The sequence below is a fragment of the Chrysochloris asiatica genome, unplaced genomic scaffold (assembly GCF_000296735.1).
Source record: "Chrysochloris asiatica unplaced genomic scaffold, ChrAsi1.0 scaffold00002, whole genome shotgun sequence".
Taxonomy (NCBI): Eukaryota; Metazoa; Chordata; class Mammalia; order Afrosoricida; family Chrysochloridae; genus Chrysochloris; species Chrysochloris asiatica.
This window is the reverse complement of record NW_006408520.1, coordinates 34,909,178-34,925,334: the sequence shown is the minus strand read 5'-3', so window position 1 is coordinate 34,925,334 and position 16,157 is coordinate 34,909,178. Positions and strand designations below refer to the sequence as shown.

The 16,157-nt window shown below is 35.9% G+C and overlaps 1 protein-coding gene across 1 annotated transcript in view; it reads right to left on the bottom strand.

Annotated features, from left to right (window-relative positions):
• TTLL7 (tubulin tyrosine ligase-like family, member 7) overlaps nt 1-14,442 on the bottom strand; it is a 141,043-nt gene extending 126,601 nt beyond the window's left edge. Inside the window, exons 1-4 of the mRNA XM_006831010.1 lie at nt 14,239-14,442; nt 11,459-11,587; nt 4,658-4,779; nt 3,790-3,857 (exon numbers count right to left, since the gene is read on the bottom strand). Of these exons, the coding sequence (XP_006831073.1) occupies nt 3,790-3,857; nt 4,658-4,779; nt 11,459-11,587; nt 14,239-14,263 (344 nt within the window). The 5' untranslated portion in view covers nt 14,264-14,442. The remainder of the gene's footprint in view (nt 1-3,789; nt 3,858-4,657; nt 4,780-11,458; nt 11,588-14,238) is intronic.
• Nucleotides 14,443-16,157: the final 1,715 nt, after the last annotated feature.

Below are 16,157 nucleotides of genomic sequence, written 5' to 3'. Positions count from 1 at the left end.
AATTTATTTTAATTAAAAATTTGAAAAGAAAAATATATCATTTTCAACATAATTTTGCTTTTCAATACACTTTGTCCTTATGTCAACAAGCTTTCCTAGTCCCTTATTTAAAAATGTTTTAGGCTGAACTGTGAGCCACAAATGCACCACTGTCTTCACTTCTTCATCAGAAGTGAATCTTCATCCTCCAAGGGCTGCTTTCAGGGCACCAAACATGTGAAAGTCCAATGGAGCAGGATCAGGACTATAGGGAGGATGCTTTAACACCTCAAAATGAACTTTTTGCAGAGTGTCAACAATGTGGGCAGCAGTGTGTGGACGTGCATTGTCATCCAAGTTCACAATGTCCTTGGTTAGTAGTTCTCTGTGTTTAATCTAAAGTTTAGGCTTCAGTTCTTCATTGGGCACTTCATTGAAATGGGTACTGTTGATTGTTGAAACATTTTCCTGATAGTGTTCCAATACTGGCCCTTGAGGATCCCAGAAAATGGTAAGCATCAATTTTCCAGCTGATGTTTGACTTTTGAACTTTGTCTCGGTCGGTGATTGAGAATGTTCCCATTCCATAATTCTGCTGTTTACGCTCAGGTTCACAGTGATTAATCCATGTCTTGTCATGAGTAACGATGTTTTTTAAAAAAAACTATTTTACTTTCCTCATGTATTGGTCTAAATTGTGTTTGCAGAGGTCCAAATACACCTATTTATGCTCTTCCATGAGTTGTCTGGTACCCATCTCACAAAAACATTCTGAAACCCAACTTTATAATGATTATGTCATAGGCAGAGCCATGCTGATTTACAAATGATTTGCCACATAATCCTTTGTCAGTCGTCTACTCAACAGAATCATTTTATGCTCCCTCTTAATACTGTCATCAGCCATGGATGTGGACAGGCATTCTAATATAACCAGAGTGTGGATAATTTTTGACTCATCCTCGTATAACAAGATAGTCAATAAATTAGAAGTAAGTGTATGTCTCAAAGAGAAAAGAGGATTGATTTAGGAATTTTCAATCTGGGATAATTTCTGCTCAAACTTCTTCCATAAATTTCCTAAATTATATTAAGCAAGTAGTTTAGCTAACTCTATTTTTTACTAGTAATTATAACTTTTTAACTAATTTAAAACTATATATTCCTTAAAGTGAATTTCAAATATATTACAAAATTAAAAATTACCCATTTCCAATGACCAGTTACCTTGATTCCCTCTTGATCATATACACATCTGTCTTCTAGGAAGCAGCCAGAATGGTCTTTTCAAAATGCAAAGCTGGCCATATTACCACTGTCGCAACCTCTTTGTTGCCACTTCCCCTATGGTACTAGAATAAAGACCATAATCCTGAATATCACCATTCAGTCTCACTTATCCCTTGTTCCTACCACTTGGTGTTCCAGCTGCACATGACCTTCTTTCAGGATCTTTACTATTCTCACATGACTTGACTTTACTACCACATGACCTATGTTCTTCCTGTCTGAAGGTACCTACTTACCTACTAGTAAATTACTCATCTTCATATTTCATCACTTTCTCAGAGAAACTCTCTAGGACCTCCCTAGTTAAGTCATAGGTGCTTTAATATTCACTATTTTTGGAACTATGTACCTCAATTTCTCAGCATTTACCAGAATTGCAACTTATTATTTTAAGAGTCATCATCTGCTTTTGATCACCACACGTGCCCTGAGCTCAGCACAGTACCTGGCATACATTTTTGTTAAGCATTGTCAAGTCACTTCTGACTCATAGAGACCCTTAATTTAATAAAACAAAACACTGCTTAGTGTTGTGCCAGCCTCACAATAGTTCTTGCTATTGTTGCTGTTAAGTGCCATCAAATCAGTTCCGACTCATAATGACCCAACATAGGGTTTCTGAGGAGCAGATGGTGGGTTTGAACTATCGACATAGTTCGTAGTCTAATGCTGATCTTAAAGCACCACACCAGAAGTCCACACAATAGTAGGTATATATAACTTAATAACTGTATTTTAAATGAAAATAAATATGAGGTGGCTTTCAAAACTTCATTAAAAAATTCCATTATCTTATTATTGACCTATAGATTGAAAAAATATATGTCAAAAATTTCACAAGGGAAATTCCTTTTTCTCTGAGGTTCATTCTTCTCCTTGTATTTCCTATATTAATAATAAATCATCCTACCTAAACAACATTCAAAGTCACAAACCTAAGTATCTTCTAAGAAGTTTTCAAATCCTGTTAAATTCTACCTTCGTAGTATCTTTTAGATTTATTCTCTCTTAACTCCTTTGGTTTAGATGTCCATTACTTCTTATATACACCCTGCCAATTATCTTTGCAGGGCTTTCTCCCTCTGACCCTACCTCTGTCTAGTCCTTATCCAGTGGGCTACCAAAATTAACTAAAGCATATTATTTCTCTGCTTCAATCTACTAAATAACTCATTTCTCTGAAGATAAAATGAATAAAAAGATCAATGAATAAATGATTAAATTACTAAATAAAATATAATAACAAGACATATGTGTATTGGTTGTTGAATATATCTCCAGTATAATATTGAACCTCCCAACATCCTATATAACAATAGAGTCTCAAACACATTATGTTGGCTCAAGTCTCTATATATTTTCTCCGAGTGTTGTTTCTGTTCTTTCTCAAAGGGTGAACTCCTCTACACCTTTCAGTCTCCATCTCAAACCTTAACTTCTCCAGAAAGTCATTCCTGCCCTTCCAAAGACAATCTCTCCTACCATCGTTGTCACCACATGCATCAAGTCTACCTCTAATGGGATACTATCAAACTACATTCTGTTTATTCGTTTTCCCTCTTACTTGACTGTGAGCTTTAGACTGGGACCAGACTTTATTATCTTGTTTGTTTAATAGCAGTCTCTTAAGGCATTTAGTAAACATGCAAAAATATTTTCGAATGAATGGATATATACTTATAAACTTCTACATGAAAACATATTAGTATTCCTTTAACTATACATGTAAGTTTCCTAAACTTTCTCTGTTAAGAGTGCTATTTTCAGAGGAGACTGTAATCATTGCAATGAAACGATGAGTGTAAAACTGATGTTCCCCCATGTAAACTACCATTCAATTCACAATTTAAAAAAAACAATAAAACATTATCCCAATTTATCACTCAACTTTCATTAAACTAAAATAACATAGTCAACAGAAGCATAAAATACACAAGAATTTTGCAGTTCATCTGGTAAAAGACTTGGGTATCTGTAAACAGTTTTCCTGTTGTTTATTAGGTAAATGTAAATATTGTCCTCAGAGTTAAATATGTGCCACGTATATCCTAGAGTGTGCATGTATGTGTGTCCATGTACATGTGTAAGTACAAACACATAAAGAGCACGTATAGAACTCAATAACTAATATGAGCACACACACACATTATACAATACAGGAAAATTATTCTTGCAAGGTTTAACTGAAAATAAACAAGTATATGTTGAATGCTTCATACAGATAGCCTCTTACATTTAAGAGAAAACCTTTTGGCTAGCAAGGCAGCAAGTTGCAGTAGGAAGAGCCCTGCAGTTCTGGAGACCAAGCTTCTGCTCCATCTACATTTATTCCTTTGACTTTTGTGCAAGATAATTGTTTCTCTGCTCACCAAGAATGTTTTAAGAGCCTTCCACCTCTAAGATTCTATTTCTGACACCTAAATTTCATTTAAAATCAGTGTAACCTTGTGGAAAAGCAATTTAATAGCCATAATGTAAATTTTCAACAGATCTTCTCTATTACAAGAAAATAAACATTACTTGGTCATATTCCTTGCTAAGAAATCCTTCCTACAGATCTCCCCCATCCCTGGGAAATGGTTGATTCTCTGGAAAATAAAAAGGTAAAAGTTAATTAATTGGTTTAATGAATACATTCATTTATACTAAAATGCAGTAAAATCTTTGAATTTTGTATTTTTAAATGTACCAGTAATTATTAATATAAAATATTTAACATTAAGTGACCTACAGTTAATTACTGTATACACAAGTATATGACTTTGTAAGGTCAGATATCTATAGCTATCTATATAGCTACACACACATATGATATATACAGGTATATGTTGTTATTATATAATATCAAGTTGGTCTCAACTCAGAATGATCCTGTATATGGTTCCCAAGGAACAGCTGGTGGGTTTCAATCACCAACGTTAAGGTTAGCAATCCAGTTGTTTAGTGCCAGTAGTTGGTGTTAAGTACCATTGAGTCAATTCCAACTCATAGTAACCCTGTATAGGGTTTCTAAGGAGCAAATGATGGGTTTGAACTGCCAACTTTGTGGTTAGTAGTCCAGTGCTTATTACAAATTATTTCCACTTCCTGACCTCTCCATGCAATCTAGTCCACATTACTCAACTTTAAGAGGAATGCAAAGAACCAGCGTAAGAAGAGTTATTGTCTTTTCTTCCTTAAAGACAGAAAGAGCTTAAAAGTAAAATTTGAAAAGAATCAGGTTTCATGCAGAGCTGATACAAATGGATACCAACAAAATGAGTAAATCAAGTGAGTGAGAACTGAAATTCAATAGGTCAGTGGATTAAGAATCCTATCTAAAGGAAATTACGGTAAAATTCATATTGCTTTCCTCATCACTAATATTTCATCATGAATAATTTCCCACCTGGTAATTTTGCAGCTCTGAAATCTTTTCCTGTTGAACCGCAGAATCACACCATATAAGGTTACTTGTTTCATCCTCATCTGGAGTTTTCAAAAATCCCATTTCATCTATTACTAAACGAACTGCAAGTAAACAGTTAAATTAAACTACGATGTTAAAATATTGGAAACATATTCATTGTGACACTTTGTGCTATATAAATAGTTTAGCTCACAGCATTTTACTTGCAAAATATCTATTCATTTTCTAGTATAATCTTATTTTTAGTTACAACAGTTTTACCCAATTATACTCAACAGTAACAGAGCTGTTTTTAAGTTACACCCCAAATCCCTAGTTTCAGTCATCTGAGATTTCAGCATGTCCAGAAAACTGCCAAAGGGTTTTGTGTTTAATGGCACAATGAACACACACACATAGTTGAGACAATACTTCTACTCAGAAAAATGTACATTTGCAGTTTTGTGACTGGGCTAGATACAAAAAGCAAAGGTATAAATAGCGCCTGGCAATCAGATTTATCCTATTCTCTCCTAATCTTTCACTCAAATTATTTTTAGTACTGAAAATAAAGTTGCCTTTGTTGACTCAGAATATGAAGTAATGAAGCAAAAGTCATACAACAAATTTGGATACGGGCCTCTTTCTGAACCCTATTACTCTAATCCTAGATGTTCAGAAGAAATCCTCTTTTTAGTACAAACTATGTGTTGCCCTACAATCACACTTAACAAAGCTACATTTTTCTTTCAAATAAATTTCAACTTCAGAATACTGATAAGCAAAATACTTAGGATTATTTGGGGGATCTAACAGTATTGTGAGTCTTAACAGAACAGTGTATTTATGTAGCAGGGTTTCAATGACTTATTTTTACATGTTTTATTTTTACTGGTACCCTGAATATGAGGAGAGATGGTGAAGAAGGATCGATCAATTAACTGAATGACTTGCTTCAAGCATGAAACTGATGATTCTGTCAATACTCAGGAATTGAGTAAGTTGTATTTCCTTTGAAAAACCAGTATTATTTTATCTTCTGAAAACTGAGATTTATAATTAATTATGTTCTAAATTTTGCTCTGATAACCAGGAAACTATGAGCTAAATCCATGCCCATCTCTAATAATAGTGGGCCTCACTGGAATGTATTTTATGTTCTGACCAGCTACAAGATTCATCTTATTTTGAGATCTTTATTTTTATGTTTTATAACACCTGTTGGCAACAAGTCCTGGGGGTTCTTGATTATTTGGTAGATGAGAAGAAAGGATTTTTTAGCAACTGTGCCTGAAACCGCAGGCATGAAAGAAGAGGACCATAGTTGGGGTTAGATATGGTAGAGAATTGGGTTAAAGATGCTGCTTAGCATGACAAACTTGATGGAACTTGAGAATGTTCTAAAAGCCCAGGTGACAAGAGTTGGAGAGTCAGTCTTCTCTGATCTGTCACAGAACACCATGCAGCTTTGGTATCGTGAGGACTCAGGAGCCTCAGGGACACCTAGAGCTCATATGGAGCACAAGACACAAACTGGTTCATAAGCAGAAATCCTCAAAGACGATTCCAGAACAGGTGCTCCGAAACAGGCCTGGTCTGGAGGACATGAAATAACTGGGGAAATTTGATGAGCAAAATGGGACTCCTGCAGCTATGAAGAGGAAGCAAAACGTGCTACTGAAATTTGGATACTAATGTACACACAAGCCAGAAAAGGCCGGGAACATTTAAGTTATCTAAAAATTCTAGAAAGGATCCAGTCTTTTGAAATACGTAAAATCAAATTTGTAAGGTAAATCATACATAAACCTCTTTTACAGGGAAATTCAAATTTTGAAGAGTAGCACTTAAAGTTGAGTTTCAAAAAAAAAAAACATACATTGACAAATTAAACAGTCATTTTCTTCAACTAAGAAATTTAATCTTATTTTTGTTCAAATTGGAATTTAAGAAATCAACTGGCATCTTTTTTAAGGTCATCTTCCTCAGCTACAAAAGAAAGCAATCCTTTTAAACTGTCACTTCTAAATAAAAAGTTGTAGATAGCTAAAGCCTAAAATCTAGAATTTTAAACATTGGTCTTTTAGGACATCTCTTTTAAAGAGGTGATATGGTCATATTTGGACTCCTGGTGTGGCACTGCAAGATAATGCAATGGACCACAAAGTTGGTTTAAAATGCAAGGTCAGCAGTTCAAACCCACCAGCCACCCCTTATACTCAGGGTTGCTATAAATTGGAATCAAATGTACAGTACTTAACAACAACAACATGGTCATATTCAATTTCTACTAAGTAAACTCCAATATTATAAACTAGAGATAGCATACCAACCATGTTTCTCATTTACATTTCCATACTTAGGAGCTGTGGTAGCTTAGTGGTTACAAGTCAGACTGCTAATCTCAAGGCCAGCAGTTCGAAACTACCAGTAGTTCCATGGGAGAAAAATAAGGCTTTCTGTTCTTGTAAAGATTTACAGCCTCAGAAACCCTATACAGGATCACTGTGAGCAAAAACCAATTCCATGGCACATAACCACCACCACCTTAATCTTTTCTATCCTTATTTAATGAGAAATTAAAAAAAAAAAAAATTCCTAACAAAATCTATTTTTTTTTTTTTTTAAACCATGACCCATAGAGGTTTCAGAGACCATAGTGGTCAGGGATAGTAAAACTAGGGATCCATATAACAACTCTCTGAATTTCAGCGACAGAAGATAACTTAATGTTCCGCATTTTAAATTTCAATTCTTATTGTATTCAGATAACATGATAACAGTAATAACAACACAGATTTTAGAGTATCAGGTCCAAGTCCTACTTTTGCCACTGGTCAAGGGATTAGCTCTCACTAACCTTCAGTTTCAATTGTTTTAATAGTAATAATAATGCTAAGATTCCTGGTGTGGCATTATAAGATCAGCACTGGACTGTGAACCACAAGGTCGGCAGTTCAAGCCCACCAGCTAATCCTCAGGAACTCTATACAGGGTGGGTCTCTATGAGTCAGAACTGACTTGATGGCACTTAAAAACAACAAACAATAATGCTTTAGATTGTTTATCTGTAGTAAGGAATATTATGAAAATAAAATAATGGTAACATCCCCAATGTATTAGTTACAGGAATACTGTGACAATGCATTTCACTATTCCATAATGCATTTCCATGGGAGAAATTTCTGTCAATACTCAAGAATAGATTTAATCATATTTCCTTTGAAAACCCAGTATTATTTCATCTTCTGAGAAACAAATTTCATAACTGATTGCTTCAAATTTTGCTTTGTCAGCTGGGAAACTGTAAGCTGAATCCATGCCTATCTGTAACAATAGTGGTTCTCACAGGAATGACTAAGAGGCAGTCGTTCAAGCAGGGGGACACTAAATAGTTTAAAATCAGAAAAGGTGTGTGCCAGGGTTGTATTCTTTCACCATATGCATTTGATCTGTATGCTGAGCCTACAATCTGAGAAGCTGGATTATATGAAGAACATGGCATCAGGATTAGAGGAAGACTCATTAATAAGCTGAGATATGCAGATGATACAACCTTGCTTGCTGAAAGTGAAGAGGATTTAAAAGACTCACTGATGAAGATCAAAGACCACAGTCTTCAGTATGGGTTGCACCTCAGTTTAAAGAAAACAAAAATCCTCACAATTGGACCAATAAATAATATCAAGATAATTGATAAAAGACTAACGTTGCCAAAGACTTCATTTTTCTCAGATCAGCACTTCATTTGCTCCATCAACTCATGGAAACAGCAGTCAAGAAATCAACTGACATACTGCATTAGACAAATCTGTTACACAAGACCTCTTAAAATGTTTACTGGAAAAGATTTCAGTTCGAAGACTACCATGCACCTGATTCAAGCCATAGTATTTTCAATAACCTCATATTTATGTGAAAGTTGGACAGTGGATAAGGAAGCACATAGAAGAATTGATGCATTTGAATTATGGTACTGGAGGAGAATATTAAAAGTACCATGGAATGCCAAAAGAACAAAACAATCTGTGTTGGAAGAAATAGAGTCAGAATGCTCCTTTGAATCAAGGATGACCAGACTTCAACTCTCATACTCTGGAAGTATTATCAAGAGTGGTGAGCCTAGTTCCAGAGGGTGCAGGGAAAGGTAGAATCTCCACTTAGTGATTCACAACCTGTCTGGATGGGACTGATAAAAGGAGATGGAGATAAGGCGCTTGTGGTTCAACAGTGAATAACTGCTATCAAGACTGATTGTGAGTGTTGCAAATGTAAAGGTAGACATTTTGGAACAAAAAGAGGGGAGTGATTGATTTTGCAGTCCAGGAGCAGAGGACCCTGGGACCATCAAGGGGAAAGAGCTGAGTGTGGGACCCTATCCAAAGAAGCAGTGATGCCAGAGATGGAGGCAGAGACAATGACGTGGAGAGATGGAGCAACTGGGGACCCTGGACCCAAGGAGGGAGAGGGGCTGTATGCTGACAGCTGGGGAGAAGGCTTGCAGGGTGTACCCTTTGGTTGTTTGATGATGCATGGAGCAGATTATATAATCATTGCAATGAAACGAAATATGACAGGATGAATGTAAAGCTGATATTCTCCCATGTAAGCTATCACTCAATTCACAACAAAAACTTAAATAATAAAAGAGTGGTCAGTTCCTTGAGACGGGCATCATGCTTGGTAAAGTGGTTGTTGTTGTTTGATGCTATTGAGTTGGTACCAACTGCTATTGAGTCGGTACTGACTCATAATGACCCTATGCACAACAGGACAAAATACTGCCTGGTCCCGGGCCAACCTCACAATAGTTGATATGCCTGAGTCTATAAAAACTCTTGAAGTGGAGGGTCAGCAAAATAGAGGAAGACCCCCTATGAGATGAACTGGCACAGTAATGGGCTCAATCATGGCAACAATTGTGAGACTGGTACAGAACCCGGCAGTGTTTCGTTCTGTGTGCACAGAGGCACTATGAGTCAGTACCAACTCAACAGCACTTAACAATAAGATTCATCTTATTTTACCATTTTAATTTTTCCTTAATTATGTTCTTATTTTTGTCAGTTTATAAAGACTATAGCATAATGAGCCACACATCAATTTGCCACTTAAAACTCAAGATACAGGCAAGGAAAGATGGAATGAGAAAGAACAAGGGTGAAAAGGAGCCTCTTTCACAAGGCTTTTTAGATGGTTAATTGAGATCATACATGTAACAATACTTGAATATTTGGTCAAATATAAAGGATTAATTATTAAGTACTTGTTTGCTAAGTAAAAGGATGGTAGTTTGAGTCTACCCAGAGGTTTCACAGAACAAGGTTTGATGATTCACTCCAGTAAAGATTAGTTGTCATTACATGCTGTCAATTCTGTTCTGATTCATAGGTACCTGTCGAGGGTTTCTGAGGAGCAACTGGTGGGTTTAAATCACCGACCTTGTGATTAGCAGTCTAGTGCTTATCCTACAGTGTCACAACAGGACTCCCCAGTAAAGATTACAGCCTAGAACAATTCAGTGGGGCAGTTCCACTCTGTCACATGAGGCGTTAGCAATTGAAAGTTGATTCAACAGCATCTAACAGAAAGGATTAATATGAAACCTAATAGTAATCAAAATGCTCTAAATAAGGTTACAAAGACAATACCAGGGTTAAAGTATGTGCCCTTACTCTGACCTAATTATCTTTCCATTATATGATTCAACCTATCAAAGGAGCAGTCATTAAATTTCAGGTACGCTGTTGTGTTTCACTAGGTTGAAGGGGAAAGCAAAGTAGCATTTTCTTCTTGACACTTACTTTAATTTTCTCTTTTTCTCCCTTATACTAAGCTTTGTATTATCACAGAAATTTCTGTACATGCCTCTACACCTAATCAGTCATGAATTTTGCTAACTACAACTGAGCAAAGAGTCATGAGTATCAGAATGAAGAACACTAATGCTAAGAACATACTGGGCAAGTAAAAGACAAAGCTGCATTGGAACACCCTTCTTTGGGTCAAGACTGTACTCCACTAGAGCCTGAAGAACATACCAATGATCAAGCCACCTTTTATGATGGTCACCTTACGTTTGTTCTTTCACTCAAGAAAATATGCTGCCAATAAACTCCATTCCTTTCACTCCTTCTCACCCTCCCATACAAATTTACTTAAAGTTTTCTTCTCTGAGGAACACTTTTTTAAAATACAATGTTGAGAGATCTGAATTCCAATGAATGTTCCATAGATTGCTGATAAGGTTTGGTGAGTCAATTAGTACAAATAGAAATGAGTCTCAAAGATTAAGAAGAGTAAAAAGCCTTAATAACCTAGAGGTTCATATAATTTTACTCAATGTTTTTAATCTGAGATTGTTAAATAATGAGGAATGTAATTTGAGTGTGTTTTACAATGCTGGGTGGAAGTATTTTAATTTAAAAGAATTCATTCTTAATTTAAAAGGAATTCATTCATTTTAGCCACAGCTGAAAAAATATTAGAATGATGCAATTTTCCTAAGCACATCTATATTTAAACATTATATATATAGTCATTGGTTTTTAATGTTCAGATTACTTTGTACTTGATTTTAAAAGTAAGTATTAAACTAAAAAATTTACATTTATTCTAATTAATAACTAAATTATGATCTATTTTATTAATATGTAAAATATCTCATGAAAAACAATCTGTAGGAGGCATTTAAAATTCATTCCACAAAGAGAATTAGCTCTCTAAATTCCTACATTGCTTTCCACACCAAACTAATTTTTCCTACCATTAGAAAAATGCCATGATTCTAAGGAGACGTACCAATTTCAAACTTTGTTCCAGCAACATTTGCTGTAATGCTCCCCTTCTTCTTCTTTCGGACTTTCCTTTTCATTGTGCTTTGATAAGGCAATTCTGCATCCAGATCCAGGTGAGACGTTCCCTGAATAACTTGAAAGGAAACATGAAATAACCAAATATCAATAAAATTCTAAAAATGCCATTCCAGAGAATACAAATTCTACCCCAACTAGGGGTAACTCTAATATTTTAAAAGTCTTTAAAAGTACTTATAAAAGTACTTTAAAAGTATTGACCAGTGAAACAGGCCTCTTGCAGACTCTCTGCAGTGTATAGAACCTTACATGGAATCCTGAGCCCCATCCAGAACATTCTGAGATGGGACATCTCCACTAGAAAGGACAAGCAGATCAGCCTGGAATAGCTCTAGTGAAAGAAGATACATCTTCAAAGAAAGATCATCAGGAAAAACCCACAACAAAAATGGCAGTATGACTGGCTACTACAAAAATAAGTTGTTTGCCAGGACGCTATCAAGGCAAGCAATCAAGTTCCTTGAGGACAAACACCCCTCTATGACTGAAACTCAAAGGGAACACATGAGCAGGTATGCAAGCTTGCTGGTGACCACACTGGTCTACTGGTGAGTGGAAGAGGGGGAAAAGCAGCAATGAAGAAATGGGCTGAGTTCAACCATGTTCCATAGACTCCCAATGACCTGGAGATGAGAAAGAGAAGAGGAAGGTTGGTCCAAAGTGTGGTGAGACCTGGGGACACCTGAGCCCATGGACAAGGACATTGCCAAAGAAGGCTAGAGCTGAGAGTGAAGCATCCAGCAAATATGAAGTGAGGGGAGACACACAAGAACACCCAAACTTGTACCCATCTGACCTAGCCTTGGTAGTCTGATAATCAGAACTCGACTAAAGGAAGATTAAAAAGAAAACAATTTTTGATAAAGGAAACAAGTGTAAATTGCTAAAATGTGAAGAACTTGACCTACACTCATGGAGGTAGTAGCTCAAAATACCAACAGAGAGGGAAGGAGTCTTCACATCAAGTATCAGTACTATCCCCTCTGTATACAGGGTAGATAGGGATGGGCAACTTAAACATTGGCTACCTAAAATGAGGGGGTGATAAAGGCATGAAGTGACTGGCTTACAAGTATTCAAGAGGGAGTTTAATTTAAGAGTGTGTCAGAGAAGATATAGTCCCCACTGAATCATTTTCATCTAGTCTAGATGGGTCTGGTAAAAAGAGATGAGGATAAGATTCTTAATGATTCAATAGTGAGTAATTGTTATCATGACTAATTGAGACTGTCACAATTGTAAAGGTAGAAGTTTTGTAACAAAAACTGGGGAGTAGTTAATCTTACAGTCCTGAATCAGAAAACCCTAAGACCATCAAGGAGAATAGCAAAAGTGGAATGCCAGACCTTATCCAGAGAAGCAGCAACACCAGAGATGGAGGCAGAGATGGGAACATGGAGAGAGGGAGCCACTGAGGACTCTAGATTCATGGGCAGAGAGGGACTGATAGCTGGCGGCCAGGAGGCAGACTTGCAGAATGTGCCATTTGGTGGTATAAATTATTATATATGCCTGAGTATTTAAAAAAAAATAAAATGAATTGAGAGAAATACTGTTAACTGATGGTACAAAGGTGGGGCTTAAAATCATTGTAATGAAACAAAGTATATGATTTGTTGGATGTAAAACTGATGATTACCCTTTGAACAATTTACAATAAAAACTTTTTTTTTTTTTTAATACAAACAATAAGGGAATATTGCATAGTTTAAAATTGGGATAGATGTGTGTTCGGATTTTATCACTTATTCAATCAGTACGCTGAATCCTGACTACCTGAAGCTTGACTACAAATGTGATATCAGGATTGGAGGAAGACTCACTAACAACCTGAAATATACAGATGACACAACATTGCTGCATGAAAATGAAGACTTAAAGCACTTGGTGATGAAGAACAAAGACTGCAGCCTTCAGTATAGGTTATATCTCAACATAAAGACAGTATCACAACTAGACCAATAAGCAACATTATGATAAATGGAGAGAAGACTGAAATTGCCAGGTATTTCATTTCACTTGGATTGATCTACAATCAATGCCCATGTAAGCAGAAGTCAAGAAATTAAACAATGTACTACATTGGGGAAATGTGCTACAAAATACCTCTAGAGTATGAAAAACAATGATGTTACTTTGAAGAGTACGGCATGCTGTCATGATGACTCAAGCCAAGGTATTTTGAATTTCCTTATGTGCATGTGAAAACTGTACAAAGAAAAAGAAAACTCAAGAAAAATACCATTGAATTATGGTGTGGTGAAGAATATTGAATATAGCATGGGTAGTCAGAAGAACAAACATATGTCTATAGCAAGAACACTATACAGAATTAAGAGTGGCTAGACTTTATCTCAGGTACTTTGGAGATATTATCAGAAGGCTGTAGTCCCTGGGGAAGGGCATCATGCTTGATAAAGTAGAAGGTCAGCAAAAAATGAAGACCCTCAGTGAGATGGATTGACACGACAACTACAACGTTGAACTCAAACAGAGCAGTGATTGCACGGATATGAGAATGGCACAGAACTGAGCAGTGTTTTGTTCTGTTGTACATAAAGGTAGCTATGACTTGGATTTGACTCGATGGCACCTAACAATAACAACATTTTTATTAAAGAATGTGCTGGATTAAAACAAAAAATTAGCAGTAATGATCTGTAACACATCTATATTTCTGTAATGTGGTTAAGTCAATCTGCTTACCTCCTTCATGAGGCAGAGATGGCATTATTGCCACTGCTGATTACCAAGTAGTCTGTGCCACTGTTATCAGCTCTCAGGAGATCTGGAAACCCACATTAGTCTAAGCAGGATATGGCTTCAAATCAGTGAAAGTTCTTATCATATTATTTTAGTGGAATCCTCAGATTTCAGAGCACTGAAGTTCTGGGATAAATAAGAAGGTACCTGTAAGGATTGTAAAACAAAACAACTGTTAAACGAAATATTTTTATATGTGCTGATATTATTATTTTTTAAAGTCAAGTTAAACAAATATCAGTAAATTCAATCAATAAATATTTGTTAACAATTAATTAAACTTTATACAAAATGCTAAGCAATGTTTCCCAGTCCTGAAGAAAGCATATACTTTAGTGAAGGAGGTTTTATTTAAATTGTATTATGTTTACATATAATAAACAATATACCCTATATACTAACAATAGTAAGGAGGTCTGCTAGCGTAATGGTTACAAATCAGGCTGCGAACCACAAGGTCAGCAGTTCGAAACTACCAGCTGTTCTGTGGGAGAAAAATTGGCTTTCTGCTCCCATTAAGATTTACAGCCTCGGAAACCCTGTACAGGGTCGCTATGAGTTGGAACCAACTCCAGGGCACTTCACCACCACCACCACTATCACTAACAACAGTGACATATTCACTGCCATGTATTGCACAATTGCTACCTTAGGCATTTATCATCTCATCTAACCTTTCAACAAACTTGTAAGGTAGAAAATTTTATCCCCATCTTATAGATAAATGGATTAAGTACAAAAAGGACAGACAATTTTGTCTGAACAAGATAGTGATAAAGTGACTAGAACTCAATGTGGCCTATATTATACTTCATTTATATTTTCATTGCATACACAGGAACTGTGGCATTTATAGCTTGACTAGTAGACAAGACTCAGCTCAGCCTTTAGTACCAAACTTTCTAATTTTACCCACGACGCTGTAGATAAGTACTTATAAAATATGTACAAATATTAATTACGGTTAAGTTGTGAGCAGGTACTATGTTAAGAAACTTAAATATTTTATTTCATTATCAAACCCAGAATTTTTAAGGAAAGAAAAAAATCAACCAAGGAAACACAGCTTAGAAATATAAAACCTAGAATTTGAACAAGATTCCAATTCTTTTTGATTATGTACTGTGTTCACTGAGCTTCCTTCACACGTTTCAGAATATCATGCTAATATGCTACATAGACCAGGACTCTCTGTCAGTTTGTTGTAATGTGGTAACTTGTGTGTTGCTGTGAGTCTAGAATATAAGCCACCAGTATTTTCAGTACCAGTATCTTCACCCATGGAGGACAGGTTTAAGCTGACTTTTCAGACTAAGACAGACTAGGAAGAAGGAGAGATGGACTACTTCAGAATATTAATCACTGAAAACCTTATGAACAGCAGTGGAACATTGTCAGACAGCACCAAAATTCTGAATATTGAAACAAGACGAAGAGCACCAGAATACTATCAGATAGAATGCTGAAAGATGAGGCCCTCAGATTGGAAGGCACTCAAAATGCAACTGGGGAAGAGCAACCTCCTCAAAGTAGAGTTGACCATGAGGAAATAAATGAAGTAAAGCATTCAGGACATTTCATTTGCCAATAGGATTTAACTCAAAATGAAAAGAAAATTAACAATCCATTAACAATCAAAACATGAAATGTATGAAGTATGAATTTAGGAAAACTGGAAATTGTCAAAAATGAAATGGAGCACATAAACATCAACACTGTAGGCATTAGTGAGCTACAATGGACTGTTATTGGTCATTTTGAATATGACAATCACATGATTTACTATGTCAGGAATGACAAATTGAAGAGTAATGTCAGCACATTCATCATCAAAAAGAACATATCAAGCTCTTTCTCTTCAG